Source organism: Coffea eugenioides, chromosome 10 (assembly GCF_003713205.1).
Source record: "Coffea eugenioides isolate CCC68of chromosome 10, Ceug_1.0, whole genome shotgun sequence".
NCBI classification, from domain to species: Eukaryota; Viridiplantae; Streptophyta; class Magnoliopsida; order Gentianales; family Rubiaceae; genus Coffea; species Coffea eugenioides.
The window spans coordinates 865150-879024 of record NC_040044.1 but is presented as its reverse complement, the minus strand read 5'-3'; the positions used below and the strand labels follow the sequence as shown (position 1 = coordinate 879024).

Below are 13875 nucleotides of genomic sequence, written 5' to 3'. Positions count from 1 at the left end.
CAAATCTGGTTGCGAATGATGGTATTGGACTAGGCCGTGTTATAGAAGCTCTGGGCGAGCAAGAAGAAGATGAGCAACAAATTAATGACGAGGAATGTTCAAGCTTTGCACCTGTTTAACAACTTCAACCGCAAGATTGCTTACCTGAGCTGTCTCAACTCGGCCACAGGAACCCTCTCCGAAGCAAAACAAGCCCACGCAGGCGCCCTCAAAGCAGGCCTCTCTACCCAACCCCATGTCGCCACCAAGCTACTCGCCTTGTACGCCAGCCACCGATGCTTCACCGAAGCAGATATCCTCCTGTACTCACTTCCTCAACCTGATCTCTTTTCTTTCACAACCCTCATTAATGCTTCTTCCAAATTTAAAAATTTCCATCGCACACTTACTTTGCTTGTTAAGATGCTTTCGGGACGTCTTTTTCCCGATACCCATATCCTACCCAGCACTATCAAGGCCTGCGCTGGATTATCAACCCTTAAAGTGGGTCATCAACTTCATGGCTTTGGTTTAACTACTGGGCTTGCATCAGATTCTCTTGTTGAATCATCTTTGGTTCATATGTACATTAAGTGTAGTGCACTGAACTATGCACATAACGTGTTCAATAGAATGGCTGATCCAGATGTGATATGCGGGAGTGCATTAGCGTCTGGGTATGCGAAGAAAGGAGATGTCAGTAATGCCACTATGGTGTTTGACGAGATGGGAAAATTGGGAATTGAGCCAAATTTGGTATCCTGGAATGGTATGATTGCTGGGTTTAATCAGAGTGGGCATTTCCTGGAGGCCGTATTGATGTTTCAGAGGATGCATTCAGACGGTATTAGGTGTGATGGAGTTAGTGTTTCTAGTGTTCTTGCTGCAGTTGGTGACTTGGAGGATTTCATCATCGGAGTTCAGGTTCATGGTTATGCAATCAGACTTGGACTTAGATCAGATAAGTATGTTGTCAGTTCACTTGTAGATATGTATGGGAAATGTGGATGTGCTCTGGAGACGTTGAGAGTTTTTGAAGAAATGGATAAAAAGGATGTGGGTGCTTGCAATGCGTTGATTTCTAGCCTTTCTCGAAATAATATGGTAGACGACGCATTAAAGACTTTCAGAAAATATAAGGGCCAAGGGATGGAATTGAATGTGGTTTCCTGGACCTCCATGATTGCTTGTTGCTCTCAGCATGGCAAACATCTTGTGGCTTTAGAACTTTTCAGAGAAATGCAGATTGCCGGTGTGAAACCAAATTCTGTAACAATCCCTTGCTTGCTTCCAGCTTGTGCCAGTATTGCTGCATTAGCACATGGGAAAGCAGCACATTGTTTCTCACTTAAGAGGGGTTTTACTGATGATGTTTATGTGTGCAGTGCTCTCATTGACATGTATTCTAGTTGTGGTAGGATCCAAGCAGCTAGACGGTGTTTTGACAGGATGCCTAGGCGTAATTTGGTTTGTTGGAATGCAATGCTTGGTGGTTATGCAATGCATGGGATGATAAAGGAAGCTATCAATATCTTTCAGTTGATGCAGAGTAGTCGACAACTACCAGATCTTGTGAGTTTTACGAGTCTTCTCTCTGTATGTAGCCAATGTGGTCTTGTGGAAGTAGGGCAGAGTTACTTTAATAGCATGTCTAAAGATTATGGAATTGAAGCTAGGATGGAACATTATGCTTGCATGGTGAGCCTTCTTGGGCGTGCGGGAAAGCTTGAAGAAGCTTATTCTTTGATGAATGAGATGCCATTTGAGCCAGATGCATGTGTTTGGGGTGCTTTATTAAGTTCCTGTCGGGTTCACCATAACATGCAACTGGGAGAAGTTGCTGCAAATAGACTGTTTGCTCTGGAACCAAAGAACCCTGGGAATTATATTCTCCTATCAAATATTTATGCTGCCAGAGGAAAATGGACTGAAATGGATAAAGTCAGGGATATGATGAAGCGTGCAGGATTGAAGAAAAATCCAGGATGTAGCTGGATTGAGGTCAAAAACAGGGTGCATATGCTTTTAGCAGGAGACAAATCACATCCTCAAATGGCGCAGATTTTACAAAAGCTGAATAAGTTGAGCATGGAAATGAAGAAATCAGGTTATCTGCCTGATACTGATTTTGTGTTGCAAGATGTGGAAGAACAGGAGAAGGAGCATATCTTATGTGGCCACAGTGAGAAGTTAGCTGTAGTTTTTGGGATATTGAACACCAGTCCAGGGACTGCTCTAACAGTGATGAAGAACCTCAGAATTTGTGGGGACTGCCATACTGCCATTAAATTCATTTCCCGCATCGAAAGGAGAGAAATTTTAGTCAGAGACACAAACCGATTTCATCACTTCAAAGATGGCGTCTGTTCATGCGGGGACTTGTGGTGATTCAGATTCAGTGCTTATACCAAATTTTGTCATATTGGTGTTGCAGGAAATTACCCTGGAGATCTGGAGCTTGGAGTCGGCGAAACTCACTGCAGAATCCTGAAAATTGAAGCTTTTATCTGTTGTAAGCTTACATTTAGACTTCCACTCAATAAATCCTTGTTGGTTTTCTGTTCACCTTATTCTTTCACCTAAGCATGTTCCTTTTTTAATAAGTGGATGAATAGTTTCTATTTTCTGGAATTGTCATAGCAATTATCCATTGTCCAAATCTTCTATTGAAATTCAGACTTCTACATTAATCTGCTTTCATCATTAGCTTATTTTTCCTATTGTTGTCATATTTTTCTGTGACAGAGGTTCAAGCTGAAGAGCAAATTATAATCTGAAAAAATGCTGGCTGTCAATAAGAATGTCAAAAGATATCTTATCTATTACTTCAGGTATCTTCTGCCTCAGAGACTCAGAGAAGCTCCAAGATTCCTGTTTTGAGTATGCAAGTCAAGAAATATGAGGTCATCATTGTTAAATGTAACAAGGATGACACTGTTTATTCTTGTAATGGCCATTGAATCACTGTTGTCAGGTGGAAAGAAATTATTTTAGTGAAATACTCTTTTGTATTAGACATGCCTGAATAGTATCAAGTAACAAAATGCATACTTCAGGCCGGTGGATTGACTGCTGGACATTTCATACTGATAGGAAGCTTCACAGCTGGAGGGTTTAAATTTTTCTTTGTACAGTGGAATTCAATTCCTAAGTAGCAGCAGCATGCCATTTCAACAGGGCACACGGTAGAAATCTGGCACCAGAAAATAATCCGAAAAGGAGGGTATGCTGACATGACTGATGATTATATATATGTTAGGTCTTACGGAAGATCAATTTTAAGAGCTTGCTTTGAAGCTAATGGACCTTTTTGCCACAGAGTATGCATTTATATCTGCAAGCTGATACACTTGGAGCGCATGATGGTAAACAGGTGTGCCTTAGAGTGGCATACAAACTTATCTGGCAATAGTTGGTTTGCTGCATTAAATGACAGGATGCAAAGAATGCATCAAGGAATAAATTCTTCAAGGGATCACGTTTAATTATGCAACTGTTATTCCTTGAAGCTTCCATATATATATATATTTTTTTAAACTTTTGCAGGAGTCATGTGATGCTGTTCGTGGAAATATGGTATACTGATGGGTAATCGGGCCTCCTTGGTTGTTGGACTACGAATATTTTGCAGCAATTACACAGATGAGGCCTATTACATGCAAATGCCAATTGACTTTGGTTGGTCCACGCCACTTTGGAAAGTTGAGGCGTCTTTTAATAAGTTAGCCCAAAGAAAACAGGGCAGAAATGGGTGCGTCTGATATGAAAAGGGCAAAGTTACTTGTATCGTATAATCTGGTTTTGTTTCATTGAGAGTGCAATTTCACTTGGATTAGCCTGTTGCTATGTAAATATATTTACACTGTTGAGGCTCCTTTTTCTTTGGTTATTTTTACTTTTTTTTTTTTTTTTTGTGTATGAAGACAGACAGAGAGACCGGATCGCTTCTTCTCCTGACTTTCCCTCCATGTGTACTAATACCATTCGTATGCGAGCAAGAGTGTAACTGGATACCAAGTACATACCAAACCGCCAAAGCAAAGTTAAGCAAAGCACCTCACGAAAAAGTGGTAATCCTGTTAACGAACTCCAACCCCAAACTGCAAAACCATCCCATTGTACTCTTGAAACATTCCACCCCCAGCCTCTCAACATCAACTTTTCCTTCGGCCTTCAATACTCTGTCTCGCTCCTCCTCTGAAAGAAATGGGTACGTGTTTGTCAAGATTGTGTTGTCCAAGCTCAGTTGACATCCCAATATCCTCCCCTCCAGACTCTACTCCTCACCAATATCGCCCCATTCCAATAATAGCCCAAGAAGAACCTGTTCAGCCACCACCACCACCACCCTTTCCAAAACCACTCCCTTCATACAAGCCGCCTAGCACACATTCTGCACCATCTTCTTCCCAGATTGGACCAATACTAGGGAAGCCTTGTGTTGACATAAATGCCTTTTACGATCTCGATAAAGAACTCGGAAGGGGTCAGTTTGGAATCACATACCTTTGCACTGAGAAAGCAACTGGCTTGAAATATGCATGCAAGTCCATCTCAAGAACAAAGCTTGCGACTCCGAAAGATATAGAAGATGTTAGGAGGGAAATTTCCATAATGCAGCATCTGAGCGGACAACCTAATATCGTGGAGTTCAAGGGAGCCTATGAGGACAGGAGGAATCTGCATTTGGTGATGGAGTTATGCTTAGGTGGAGAGCTTTTCGACCGCCTTGCTGCCAAAGGAAGTTACTCTGAGAAAGAAGCTGCTAGGATTGGTCGGCAGATTGTGAATGTGGTTCATGCTTGTCATTTCATGGGGGTGATTCATAGAGACCTCAAGCCTGAGAACTTCTTGCTGGTCAATCGGGATGACGATTCTCCTTTAAAAGCAACAGATTTTGGGCTCTCTGTCTTTATCGAGGAAGGTAAAGTTTTTTTTACTTCTTTTGCAAGTTAGCTTCAATTACGCTTCTTTTCCTCTGTTTGATTTTGATTGCTTTCTCGGCAATTGAAGCTAATTCAGAAGTAACTATGTGCTGCTAATAATAATCTTGTCAAGGCTGATTAGTCTTCAAAATCGGGGAAATTGGGGCATCACTAGACATAGTTCGTAATGGAATATGGTACTGGCGGAGTTACACTCTTATTAAGAGTTCCTTTCACGGGGTGTCCGTCATCGTTTAGTCGGCCATCTTCTATACGGTTTTGCTCACACCCAATGGGAAAATGAGGAAGTTTCAGCACTTAATCAGTTCAAGATTGTGACAGAAAAAAAAACTTGCAGACTTTTGCACTGATCGTGACCTATAAAGGTGTAGATTTCACAGATTTTTGGATCCTATCAATTAGAGCATGTGGATGTGGATCAGTGGATGCCACTTTTAGTCTGCGTCAACTGGTCAAGTTGACCTGGTCAATAATGATAGTGACAAAGTCAACCAAGTGTTTCGTACGCTTTCCTTGTTCCCTCGAAATCAAAAGCAAATGTGAAAATGCTGTTATAACTCTTTGGAAAATGTTTGTTATTTGCACTTCGATTTTCGACTTTCGTGCTTCCACTATTACTTTAATCGTATCATTTTTATTTATTAGATTATATGATAAAATAAATGATAAAAGTGTAAATAACAAATAATGGAATATAAATAACATTTTTCTAATTCTTTTTTAAAGCGTAAGATAGTACTTCTTAATTATCCACTTTATATCATAAAGTGGTGGATCGGTGGTGATTCGAATGATCCAACACTCCAAGCCGATCGCAAAATTAAATTAAAACATTTTTCTCCGATTTTGTTTAATGCAGAAGAATTTCAACTCTATTACGAATTAGTAGTTTGACACAAGTTCACAAATAGAAGGTGGTTTTGGTAAACTTAAGCTTTGGAATCACGAACTCTCCAAAAGGTTGAGACAAGATGTGTTGTATCCATGTTCATTTCAATCTTTAATCTTTTATATGCAGTGTTCTCTCTTTCAGGATGCATCTTTTGTATGCACATACTTAAAGTCTTAAACCCGTATAGATCGGTCGTGACTAAATTTGTCTTTGTATTGCTTATTTGCATTGCCGAAGTAGTGTCCCTTATTCTTTCTTGGAACAATGTTGTATAAGTTAGAAAGTTGCGAGTTATATACCACAGATGTCTGTATCTACAAGTTAGAGGACCTTCAAATGGAAACGCATTTGAGACATCCTAGTTATGGATCATAGGCTCTATCATTTTGCATGTATGGGTTGATTTTAAAGCACCATATGAGCCAGATAGCGGCCTTCAAATATATAATTCATTGAGTGTTTTGAGAAAGTTTCGAACAAGAACCATTAAAGTTTAATGGAAATGGTAGTTTCGATTCTTGGGAAATATTTGGTGGAGTTCAAAGTGATAATTCCCACACATTAAAGCTTATTCCTAGGTAGCCAGTGTGTTAAACTTGGATGGGAGATTAAGTCAATGTCTTGATCAGTTTCTGGTTCATTCAGTCTGACTCGAATTTTAGAGATGTTGTCCAAGTGCAAATGACAAAATCAAGACTGAACAGACCATCCGGATATTCTGTTTGTGGTCTGTCTTGTTGCAGTGCTTAGATATCATTGTTTTGTTGGTCAGTATTCTTTCTCACTGAAATTGGAAATCCAGACTGACAAATTATAGAGCAGCATTGAACTCCAATTTATGCTGGATTAAAAATACCTACACATTTTGCTTATTGGTATCCTTCCTTCTTTTTGAGGAAGGGAAGGGTTAAGAATTTTGTGAAGTCTATGTATTTGCTTTATTTTAATTTGTGATTTGTTTGTTTCCATTTTCTTGATTGGAACTTTTGTTGGGAGAGTGTGAATTCAGAACTTTATCAAGTGCAAGGCAGGCAGCAGATCCGTGTCTGGCTCTTTGCGAAAATTTCTGCTAAAAGTTTTGCACCACGCAACTGTTAACTTCATTCTTAAATGATCTTCAGGAAAAGTGTACAGGGACATTGTTGGTAGTGCATATTACGTGGCCCCGGAGATACTGAAACGAAACTATGGGAAGGAGGCAGACGTCTGGAGTGCTGGAGTCATATTGTACATTATTTTAAGTGGATTTCCTCCTTTCTCAGCTGGTAAGTGAAACTCAAGCAGGTAGAAGAGACCAAAGTTGCTATCTTTCTTTCATTCCAGTTTTTCCTACAAGAGAATGTCGACTTATTTCGTCTCATTCTCTTACGCTGCAATGAAGAATGAATTGAATTCTAGCACCTGGAATTAATTTTTGCTTTTAGCCTTTAAGTTGCTATACTGAGTGATATTGACTTGTGCTTCAGAGAACGACAAAGGCATTTTTAATGAAATCCTAGTGGGGCGCCTTGATTTCCAAAGCTCTCCCTGGCCTTCAATATCGTCTGGTGCAAAGGATCTTGTTAGGAAAATGTTAACAATGGATCCTCGGAAAAGGATCACCGCTGCCGGAGCCCTTGGTAAATAGTAAAAACTTTTGACCTTCAATATTATTATTTTCTGTCCTTCTCAAGTCATTTGGCTCTGAGTGTTTACCTGTTGCTGTACAGAAACTTTTATATATTGTACAGAGAGTAAATAGCATATGGAGTATAACACTCCATGTAGTGGTTAACAGTGTCTATATTGCGCAGACTATCCGATTCTTGGAAAGAAAATAGTATATAATGTTTCCATCCTCCAAATAATTGCATAGCTATAATTCCGATCATCATCTAAATTTGGCTAAACATATATGAACCAGAACATCCATGGCTCAAGGAAGGTGGTGAAGCATCAGATACGCCTATTGACAGTGTTGTGCAAATAAGGATGAAGCAATTTAGAGCAATGAACAAGCTGAAAAAGCTGGCTTTAAAGGTAATGAATCGATATGTAAATTTCTTTAGGGTGAATGCTTGTTATACAGATCTGCAATTTCTGTTTAATTGTATGCAACCGAGTGAGTTAATCTTAATCCCTGAAACAGCAAGATGCTTGTTATATGATTTAAACCATGTTGAACTAAATATTTTGTGTCCTGCTGGACAGCGCGGTTTCCATAATGAACTAGTGAATATATTTGACAGTCATTCATAAGAGTACTTTCCCTTCTACAGTTGCTTTATGATTCCTCTTTCTAGAGTTATTGATAGCTGAAACATGAAATTACTGGAAGGTTATTGCAGAAAACCTTTCAGAAGAAGAAATCAAGGGGTTGAGACAAATGTTCAACAACATGGACACGGATAGAAGTGGTACCATTACTTATGAAGAGCTCAAAACTGGGTTATCTAGGTTGGGATCCAAGCTTTCAGAAGAAGAAATACAAGAATTGATGGAAGCTGTAAGCAACCCGCGACTATAGAGGTTCCTTGTGTTAACTCACACATGGGAACCAAAGACTAATTTGCCATTTACTAAAATAAATAAATATGAATGTTGACTTGAACTCCCAAGTGAATCTTTCACTAAACAATAAATTCTTTGTTCCAGGCTGATGTTGACAAGAACGGGACGATAGACTACATTGAGTTCATTACTGCTACCATGCATCGTCATAGACTGGAGAAAGACGACCATCTGTTCAAGGCTTTTCAGCACTTCGACAAGGACGGTAGTGGGTATGCATCTTAATTTTCCCTTGATTTGTTCAATGCATTAGAAATTATATCTATCCAGGAGGACAAATATTTTAGTTGAGGAGATTCCCTGCCTATTTTCGTTCTCGTCATCATCGTGTTTCTTGGCATTCCTGAATTTGAGCTTTCTTAAACCTTTGCGTTTGGTAAATGGAGAAGGGCATATTAGCACAAGTTTGTTGGTGATCTTGTTTCGGATTTCACCAGATTTATCACAAGGGATGAACTCAGACATGCTATGACCGAGTACGGAATGGGAGATGAAGCAACTATTGATGAAATCATTAATGATGTAGATATTGATAAAGTAAGTAGAAATATAATTGTCAAAACTTTTCCGAGTTCCAACTGAATTCTGACCAAGTCATCAGTGATGACTTCGATAATTTTGTTATGATGATATCTAATCATGCAGGACGGAAGAATTAACTACGAGGAGTTCGTAACCATGATGAGAAAGGGAACTACAGATGATAAACAAGAAATCAGCTTACTGCCTTCTCAGGAATAAGGAAGTCTTTCGTTCTTTCATCTCCAGCAAGCTAAGCAGCTTATCCTGAGTCCTACATGCGGCCGATTCATATGTTTTCTCTCTCTCTCTCTCTTGATGTGAATACGTGAATCTTTTTGTCTGGAGTGCATTGTGAAAGATAAACATGATTTCGTAGTTTTCTTGAGAATAAATTTGCTGATATCAGTTCGATCGTAACTTCGAAACTATAATATCACCACTGTTAACACCTCAGGTAGTGGTTTCGAATCGCATCACAGAAATCTATACAAACCCAATAGTAACACTTTTACCACATGAGTGAAAAACTTGGAAGTTTTATTCGTCGTGCAAAACTTTCCAAATGAGTGTATTGATATTTTTCAGGCTTTAATTAGAGGCCTTCCTTCAGGTATTAATGTTCTGATAAATAAATTAAAACGAAAAAATATGGTCCAATCACAAGGGGCTAATTAAAGGTTTTAACTGCCCAAACACGAGAGCAAATTGTGCCTCCTAAACTGAGTGCTCAGCAGTTCTTACTCCACTTTATTATTTATAAAATTGGAATTATTGAATGGTATGGAATATATTGGGATATTTAAAAGCGTGGACCATTTCAATACGAAAAAAATAACGCCTTTAAGTACCCATGGCAATTTCCACTTCCTGGCTCCAGCTCTTTTAGATCCCGTGTTCTCCAGAGCTGCCCTCCTCGAGAAATGGGGTCCTTGTCACTCAGTACCATCTCTTGGAGCTCACTTCCCTCCACCAAAGCCTTGAAAAATATTATCCCTAAACCCCTGTCGGTAATTTCGCTTTCAAGACTCGTCAATGTCAAGGCTTGTACCACTTCTGCCGGGGGAAACCCACAACCCATTTCTGACCGGCGAACTATCAATTTTTCCGGTGTCAAACTCCAAGAAACCGTTGATGTCAAGTCGGAAAAGCTGAGGCTGGATTCTTGGGTTTCTTCACGCATTCATGGCATCAGCAGAGCCAGAGTTCAGTCCAGCATTCGCTCCGGTCTCGTCTCCGTTAACGGCCGCATCATTAATAAGGTTACTTTTTAAAAAAAAAAAAAAATTTTGGGTTTAATCTAATTTTGAGAAAAAATTTTGGAGACCCTTGAGAAAAGCTGTTAACTTTTGATTGAAATGGTGGTTGGATCGTAAATTGATCAATGGTATGCAGGTTTCTCATATGGTGAGAGGCGGGGATAAGGTTAATTGCACAATATCGGAGCTGCAGCAGCTAAGGGCTGAGCCAGAAGATATACCACTGGATATAGTTTATGAAGATGATCACTTACTTGTGGTCAACAAGCCTGCTCATATGGTGAGGTTTCGGTCCCTTTTTATTTTTTGTGAGACGAGTTCTTATCTGAGTAAGAGGTTCATATAATTGTCTCATTTTTTGCAATTCATAAATCATATCAGTGCTGGATATTTTGTTAGTTTGTTTTTGGGTGGACGTTTGTTAATGGTCTGATGTTGTTTGTTGTCCTTTGTGTAAATGTAGCAACCGTGCTGTGACATGCCTATTGTCATGCTATTTCTTTTAAGTGATAATCTGATAATTTGTCCGACTAGAATTTCACTTTTAGGCCTTTCAGCAGCTCTGATGCTAACTTCCATTATTGTTGCACTTCTTTTTGCTCATTTATTGAAAGAAATTACTTCAACCCATTGAACTTTCTGACTTTCTGTATTTTTCTTCTGAATTGAGAAAGAATGCCTTTCCAGGTTTTGGATTTGGGTAAGAGATTCACAGGAAGGAAGTGAACCACTTTTAACATTTTGGGTTTTTACTAGATTATTCACCATATGCCCTTGTGATGCTATGCATGATACTAAATGAAATCATGTTTCTTTCTACTTGTCAATGGTTTTGGCTGATCTGCATTATAATATATTGCTTAATTATACAGGTGGTTCATCCGGCACCTGGGAATACTTCTGGAACGCTTGTGAATGGCATTCTTCATCATTGTAGTCTTCCTATGCTTTCACTTGCAAGTGAGGAAGTACATTCTGAGGCAGAGGATGCTTCTGATGATGAGTTTATTGCCTTTCCTAGAGCACTAAAAGATAATGGAGGTGCCTCTTCCGGTAAATCTGAGGCATCTATTCGCCCAGGAATTGTGCATAGATTAGACAAAGGAACTAGTGGGTTACTTGTTGTTGCAAAGGTGATTCCTGCTAAAAGTGTTAAGAAGCATTAAATCAAGGCTAAATCATCACAATTTTACTTATTATTTTTGTATTACGCCATTTCTTCTGTTTCTAATGTTAATTACTTTTGCAATTTGCAGGATGAACATTCTCATTCACATCTGGCAGAACAATTTAAGAACCGTACAATAAAAAGAGTCTATGTGAGTCTTACTTGTGGAGTTCCATCACCAATATCAGGACGTGTTGACGTTCCTGTTGGCCGTGATTCAAATAATCGAATTCGTATGGCTGTTTTCGATGGATCTACTCATAGTCAAAAGACTCGCAATGCTGCTAGTAGGTGATATGAGGTCTTCACTGACTTTTTCTGTGTTTTGGCTGTGAATGATACTTTCTAATCCTTCCTTGTGGGAAAAGACAAGCACCCAAAAAAAAAAAAAGGAGTCTGTTTGATTTACTGTCATTTTCTTGCCGGCACAAGTTACCTTTTTAACTCAAAAGCTGTGCTTATTAAATTTAATGTTTACCAGGTATAGAGTAATTGAAGTGCTTGCTGGTGGTGGTTCTGCTTTGGTTGAATGGAAACTAGAAACCGGGCGCACTCATCAGGTAAGTTGATCTTCTTGAGGCCAGAGCCAAATAGTTGTATTTTTGTTGGACTGCATTGCATTTATCAAGTGAAAAGTCTTAGTGAACCATCATCTCTCGAAATATGTATACTTCAGACCTTTATCTGTGCCTTTTTGACATATCTTTTTGAGCTAAAAGTTGCATCGTATTTCTGGAAATTAATTTTGTGCTCTAGAGGTTTCAAATATTTGAACTGATTATTTCTCCAAACAGCATGTTGGTGAAATTGAGAAATCTAAGCCTTATAATAAGGGGAGTTTCCTAAGTGGACAAATCAAAGGCATAGGTTAAAAGATTGAAATGCTTATGGTGGAAGAAAACCTGTATGAAGAAAATATTCAACTCTAATTTAAGGCTAGTAATATGAAACGAGACTACTACGGGATATAAAGAATTCCTTTTGAGAGCTTCTGCACAAGCTTTTATAAATTTTTCTGTGTCTTTCACATTGAGGATATAAAGACTTCTTTTGAGAGCTTGTGCACAAATCATAGATAAGGGTGCATGCAAAGTATATGGGAGTTCCTCTGTTGGGAGATGAGCTTTATGGTGGAACCAAGGGAATGGCCCTCTCATTGCTTCAGCCTAGGACCCCATCCAGCTTTCGTGAGAATCTTCAGCAGTTGATTTGTAAACTAGAAAGACCTTGTCTTCATGCTTTATCTCTGGGGTAATAATTACTACTGGTACATTCAACTTGCAGTTTATTGGTATTATAGTGGATGGATATTTATTATTTTATCCTCTCTTTTTTTTCCTATTTCTTTTGTAGATTTACACACCCATACACTCTAGAGAACATGCATTTTTCTCAGATGCCACCTGCAGATTTTGCTGAAATATTAACCCAGCTTCGTGACATTAGGGCAGAGAAGGTAAGACATGCAATAAAGTATGATAGGTGTCTTGAATAGATAGCAAATGATGATATGTTGGCTTTTAATGCCTGATTGCAACTTGACTCCTGTACAAGGATAAGTGCCATTTTAGTAGAACATCGTGATGCTGCATATGTAGAGCCTGCCAGCCTGGCGTCTCAGTACTGTTGCTCAGCAAACCTCAGTTAGGAACTGCTACTTTGTGGTTCATCTGATTTTCTTTATCTAGTATTTGATTAGCTACATTGAATTGATCGCCAGGTTAGCAAGCAGGTCCACCGCTAAGAAGACACGATTGTAATGGCTCATTAAGTTCATGTTGATAGCAAAGCATCAGAGAGGAGTCGGGGAAACCATTCTCTTGGCTTTATTTGCTTCCTCAAGGTCGTGTACCGTCTTGCCATCGCTGGCTGCTTCTTCATGAATCCACCGGTCCTTTGAACGGGTTCAGGGTACCGGAAACCAGACTTTTTCTATGCTGATGGAAGCATGGACTTGTGGTTGTAGAGGCATGAGGTCTTGAATTGGGCCTTCCCTACTCCCTAGACGACTTTGCTGATGCTGATGGGAGCATCTTTCTCATGCTGATCTCTATCGATTCGAGCTATGCGTCTGAATTGAAATTCTTTGAAGAGTAACAGCGTGATATTTGAAGCCTGTAGAGTAGCATGATGGTCTCTGTCCATTCGAGCCTTGTGTCTGAATTGGTACCTCGATTATAAGACCTGTGTAGATAGTAGCGCTAATACCATATTCGAACCCTGCATGGGTGAATATTTGAAGGGTACCCATCTCATCATCTCTTTGATGCAGATGCAGTCGACCGTCGATCACCACCTGTTCGGCGGCATGGTGGAGAAATAAACTTGTAATTCCAATTCGGACATTCAGCATGCCTTTATTGTAATCACCAACGAACAAGACCAACTGAAAGGGATTTTATTAACTTTTTCAGGAGTTGAAGTTCTGTACTTTTAGGTCCCCATAAAATCTAGTAGCAAGCGAATAATAATTTTTTTTTTTTTTTGGCTGATATGTGCTCAGTTTAAGACCGCTGAACATTTTTATCAGACTCATGCTCCCCTTATGTTTGCACTTGTTGT

At 39.3% G+C, this 13875-nt stretch overlaps 3 protein-coding genes across 8 annotated transcripts; all 3 read left to right on the top strand.

Annotated features, from left to right (window-relative positions):
• The first annotated feature begins 353 nt into the window (after positions 1-353).
• LOC113748596 (pentatricopeptide repeat-containing protein At1g20230) lies at positions 354-3781 on the top strand. Its single transcript, XM_027292068.1, has 3 exons — positions 354-2491; positions 2725-3352; positions 3526-3781. Exon 1 carries the CDS (start codon positions 403-405, stop codon positions 2365-2367), a length of 1965 nt encoding a protein of 654 aa, XP_027147869.1. The 5' UTR covers positions 354-402; the 3' UTR covers positions 2368-2491; positions 2725-3352; positions 3526-3781.
• A 185-nt stretch (positions 3782-3966) lies between these two features.
• Positions 3967-9293, top strand: LOC113748597 (calcium-dependent protein kinase 29). The gene is made up of 8 exons (XM_027292069.1): positions 3967-4903; positions 6939-7082; positions 7284-7436; positions 7721-7836; positions 8135-8302; positions 8452-8579; positions 8805-8904; positions 9013-9293. The coding sequence occupies exons 1-8, from the start codon at positions 4186-4188 to the stop codon at positions 9106-9108; spliced, it is 1623 nt and encodes a 540-aa protein (XP_027147870.1). The 5' UTR covers positions 3967-4185; the 3' UTR covers positions 9109-9293.
• Positions 9294-9628: 335 nt separating this feature from the next.
• LOC113750873 (RNA pseudouridine synthase 2, chloroplastic) lies at positions 9629-13792 on the top strand. Of its 6 annotated transcripts, none has more exons than XM_027294808.1 (8): positions 9632-10148; positions 10282-10425; positions 11018-11278; positions 11402-11604; positions 11795-11873; positions 12389-12564; positions 12667-12769; positions 12868-13792. In XM_027294808.1, the coding sequence occupies exons 1-8, from the start codon at positions 9810-9812 to the stop codon at positions 12895-12897; spliced, it is 1335 nt and encodes a 444-aa protein (XP_027150609.1). In that variant the 5' UTR covers positions 9632-9809; the 3' UTR covers positions 12898-13792. The 6 variants fall into 6 exon arrangements, 5 of the variants coding, with proteins under 5 accessions (XP_027150612.1, XP_027150611.1, XP_027150609.1 ...); XR_003464675.1 differs by having other exon boundaries at positions 9633-10148; positions 12667-12956; positions 13034-13792; XM_027294809.1 differs by having other exon boundaries at positions 9634-10148; positions 13034-13792.
• The last annotated feature ends 83 nt before the right edge of the window (positions 13793-13875 follow it).